The sequence below is a fragment of the Pygoscelis adeliae genome, unplaced genomic scaffold, assembly GCF_000699105.1.
Source record: "Pygoscelis adeliae isolate BGI_AS28 unplaced genomic scaffold, ASM69910v1 Scaffold273, whole genome shotgun sequence".
Taxonomy (NCBI): Eukaryota; Metazoa; Chordata; class Aves; order Sphenisciformes; family Spheniscidae; genus Pygoscelis; species Pygoscelis adeliae.
In genome coordinates, this window is record NW_008824416.1 from 99920 (window position 1) to 104465 (window position 4546).

General features: G+C 60.0%; 1 protein-coding gene across 1 annotated transcript in view; it reads left to right on the plus strand.

Annotated features, from left to right (window-relative positions):
• Positions 1 to 1769: 1769 nt before the first annotated feature.
• The window catches only part of FBXO41 (F-box protein 41), a 12200-nt gene continuing 9423 nt past the window's right edge, over positions 1770 to 4546 (plus strand). The window contains 1 exon segment of the mRNA XM_009320882.1: positions 1770 to 2491. Coding sequence (XP_009319157.1) covers positions 1770 to 2491 — 722 coding nt within the window.

Sequence of the window (4546 nt, forward strand, 5' to 3'; positions counted from 1 at the left end):
CGCCGGGGCGGGATCCTGCCGTGGCTTACGGCTGGGAAATATGGAGCGAGGCTGATGAGGTACCCCGGGAGACGCGGGCAGGGATCCAGGCCTGAGGTGTCGGTGGCACAATGCTGTGGCCCCATCCCTACGGTGGAAAAGCGCTTTCTCATCCCATCGGCAGCAAAGGCGCCCGGTGAAACTGAAGTTGCCGGCGGTGCTTTGTGTTCGCCGGGTTTTGGCCGGGCTGGCGCCGGTGATCGCCCAAGCGGGGTTAATACGCGACGGTGCATTTTGTAACGACCCCAAAACACAGCCAGAGAGCTCCAGAAATCTTCCCAGCACATCTTATTTTTATTTTTTTGCACGGATTTCTTGCCTTTACTGATTTTTCCCTAAAAAATGGTTTCCCAAACCTCATGGCCCGGTTGTGCTCTCCGAGGTGGGTGCTGAGCCACGGGGGATGCTGCCCTGGGGATGAGCACGGATGGAGGGTTCGGTGGCAGTTTAGCACTCGCCAAGGCTGGCGATTGTGGGGTGCAGAGGGGCTGGGATGGGTTTTAGGGCAGTGGGAAGAGCCCTTTGTGGGACGTTGCAGAGGGACGAGCAAGAGATGCTCCCACCCACGGGTGCCCTCGGTGCTTTGGGGTGAAAGCATTGCAGCAATGCACCCCGATGTGTGCTTGTGCCTCCCACGCTGGAGGAGACCATGGCGACCTCCTAGGCTGGATTTTTGCTGGCTTATCCCATTTGGCAAGGGTGGGATTTCCCCCCCCCCCCCCTCTTGGAGGGTTTTGTGAGTGGGGGATAAACCAGGGCCCCACAGGGACCCTCAATTGCCCAGGCGTGGGAAGCCACCGGGTCCTCTGTATCACCGGGACAGCACAGCATGGGGGGCTCCCACAGCCCCGGAGGGGATCAGCGATGGGACCCGATGCTTGCAGTGAGGGGCTGGAGAAGTAACTAATCCTGCTGCGAGGCTGCACAGGATTTAACAGGACTGGGTCACCCTTTGCTTGGAGGAGGTGGCTCCCAGCACCCCGGCCCCAACGTCAGACACAGGGGTGCTCCCGGGTCCTGGAGACCCCTGGCACTTCAGGGGCTCGCTGCATGGTGGTCGGGCAAGAAAGCACCCGGGTCACGCCTCTGTGGCGAGTTCAGGGCAGATGGAGAGAGATTTCCCATGGGTTGTCCGCCTTCCTGCTGGCCGTACTCCTCACAAATGGTTGTGAACCTTCCCAACAGTTGTGCGCCTTCCCAAGGGGTGGGGGACGTTCCAAAACGGTTATGGATCTTTGCAAGGGTTGCACGCCTTTCCAAGGGTTGTGCACCTTTCCCAGGGTTGTCGATCTTCCCAAGGGTTGGGGATCTTCCCAAGGGTTGTGGGTCTTCCCAAGGGCTGTCCGCGTTCCCAAGGGTTGTGCACCTTCTTGAGTGTTGTGCACCCTCCCAAGGGTTGTGCCTGAGTGGGAAGAACTCGGGAGGGGAGGGTGGAGGCAGGGAGGGCACCAAGAAGAAGGACCGAGGAGGGACTTCTGGGGACCCGCCGACCCTGTATCACTAACCCCCCCTATCTCTTCCAGCACCTGGCACCGGCCGATGCTGACATCCCCCCCAGAATTGCCGGACCCCTTGCTTCTGTCCCACTGCTCTCCCCCCGCCATGCCCCAGCGGAGCCGTGGCCTCACCACCCAGGGCTCCCCAACCCATCCCACGTGCCACTGGTCCATCCATCCCGCGCCATGAGCGGGGCCATGCGATTCCCCTGCATCAGGGCACGTAGCTGAGGGATGGCCTCGCTGGACCTGCCCTACCGGTGTCCGCGGTGTGGGGAGCACAAGCGCTTCCGCAGCCTCTCCTCGCTGCGGGCGCACCTGGAGTACAACCACACCTATGAGACCCTCTACGTCCTCTCCAAGACCAACAGCATCTGCGATGCCGCCGTCTTCCCCCTGGCCGCCGACGGAGCCCTGCTGACACCAGCCACCCGGCGGGACTACTTTGAGAGCACCTCCTTCCAAGGCAAGGACCAGCGCTTCTCCTGCGACCTCGTCCCCGCAGAGGAGCTGGAGCCAGCCCCGTCCTCCTCCCCGTCGCCCCGCTATGTCCACGAGATCGAGATCCCTCTGACGGAGATCTTCACCCGGAGCAAAGCCGTGGCGCCAGCTCCCGCGCCGCCGGCTACTATGGACGCTGCCTACGAGGAAGGCTTGGCCCGCCTGAAGATCCGCGCCTTCGAGAAGCTGGAGGTGGACAAGCGGCTGGAGAAGCTGACGGAGGAGGTGGAGCAGAAGATCGCCTCGCAGGTGGGCCGGCTCCAGGTGGAACTGGACCGCAAGAGCTCGGAGCTGGAGAAGGCGAAGCAGGAGAGCCTGCGGCTCAGCCGGGAGAAGCAGGAGCTGGAGGACCGGGCGTCCGAGCTGTCCCGCCAGGTGGACGTCAGCGTGGAGATGCTGGCCTCCCTCAAGCAGGACCTGGTGCAGAAGGAGCAGGAGCTCACCCGCAAGCAACAGTGAGTCCTTTGCCCCGTCTCCTGGCTGCAGGGTGGGGGGAAATTGTCCCCAGCGGCAGGCCCTGAGGAGCCCAACACCATCACCAAACCCTCAGACCAAGTGCTAGGGCACACTCCCCTCAGCAATGCCCATTAGCATCATCGCTCATCAGGTTTTGCATCTTCTCCCACGCGGGCAGTGTCCACGTAGACCTGAACCCCTCCATGGCTGTGACCGAGCTGGGTGACATCATGTCAGACCTTGTCCCAGAGCCACCGGTGCCCCCAGGACATGTCCAGGCTGGGGATGCACATGGCCATCCTGCTGTCCCGCAAAGGAACGTGATGGTGGTCATGTTGCTGGAGCCCATCTCTAGTACCAAAGAGCATCCTCCAAAAATCAGGGCTGGGTCATCCCCTCTGGCTCCACAGCTGAATGGTCCGGCCCTACACAACCTGAGCAATCTCATCGACCTGTCCCATGGTCATAAACACGAGAGGAGCCACCTTGGCCATGCCTAATTCAGGGGTTTTCTCCCAGAAGGAGGGTGGTATAGCCCCAGCAATATGACCTCCATCTGCTGTTAGGACCATGGCACTGTCATCCTCATTTTCATCCCACGTTCCCCACTCAACACCCCCTTCCCACCCCAGCACTCCTCCTGAATTTCTCTCCAGTCAAGCGTGGGGTCATTTTGCCCATCGGTGTTGCTCAAGCAAGCAAGACCTTGTTCCTCAGGAGTTTCTTAGCAGAGCCGGAGGCCACCACAGGGTCCAGAAAGTCAGTGAGGAGCAGGCTAGTGGGAGACAGTCATGGTTGTGCTGGGCTGGGAGCACTGGTGGGATTCCTCAAGGACTTGTCTTGATCCCCACCATCCTCAGCATGTTCATTAATGAATTTGACTCCAAAATAATGACTGTGGCTCAGAAACAAGGTTCACAGGATTTGCCGATGGTGGGGATGGTCCTGGGGTGAGGAGTGGGATGTCGCTGGGGCTGGATGAAGGCAACACCTCTCGGTTTGGATGCACGTGTATGCAACAGGCAATGGGGAGGTTTGGGGGTTGCCATCAGCTGCCTCGTGGGTGTTGTCTAGGGGCATCTTGGGGGTGCGTGGTGACAGGATGGGGGCCAACGGGGTGGACAAGTCTGGAGCAGGGCCTGGAGAGAGGTGAGAGAGTGCAGACGGAGGGTGACCGATGGGTCAAACACGTCTTGTTTGGTCCGTGGCAGAGCCTGGACACTGTTGCCACCTAAGAACCTGGTTCTATACCCCAAAACGACCTCATGGACCTCCCTTTCCTTAGAGAAACCCTCTTGCCCCTTGACTGTCCCCATCGGTCCCCAAACTCCTCCAGCCAGAGTGACAAAATCACTTGCCAGGTTGCAGAGGGAGCACGGGAAGAGCTGATGAAAAAGGTTATTTTCCTACATGTAGCGAAATCATCGGAAATCATTTTCATCAGCAAAGCCGGTTTCACCCTTCCCCAAGAGCAAAACGTTGCCCGGGACATTTCCCAGCCCTGCCGGCTCCAAAATGCCGCAAGGCCGTCGTCCCCATGGGAGGCTTTTTGCTCCTGGGCTCCATTTGCTTTGCCGGGGGTGTTTTTCCACCCGGTCCACGGGAATGAGAGAGATGCAGGTGATAACCATCAGCATCACCTTACACCCACCGTGCCAGCGCCCCATTTGCCTTCCAAATCTCCCGGGGCCTCTCACCAGGAGCCTTCCCAAATCATTGCCAGGGAGCTCCCAAGCTCGCCTTGCAAATGGCAGGTTTGGGGGCAATTAATTGGTAATTAAATGGCAATTAATACCCGGCAACAGGAATTACATCGCTAAGGGCTGCCCCCTCCTTTTCCTTCACGCTCCTGTGCAGGGCGGTGCGGCCGGGTGTGCACGGTCGAGGGTGCGTGGTCGGGTGTGCACGGTCGAGTGTGTGTGGTTGGGTGGGCACGAGACAGGCGTGCAGCGCTGTGTTTGTGCACCTTCAGGGGTTCACGGACGCTGAGTGACGGTTTGAGAGCGGTTGTGCACGTGTGTGTGCGCGCACCATCGGCCGTGCGGGTGTGGCCG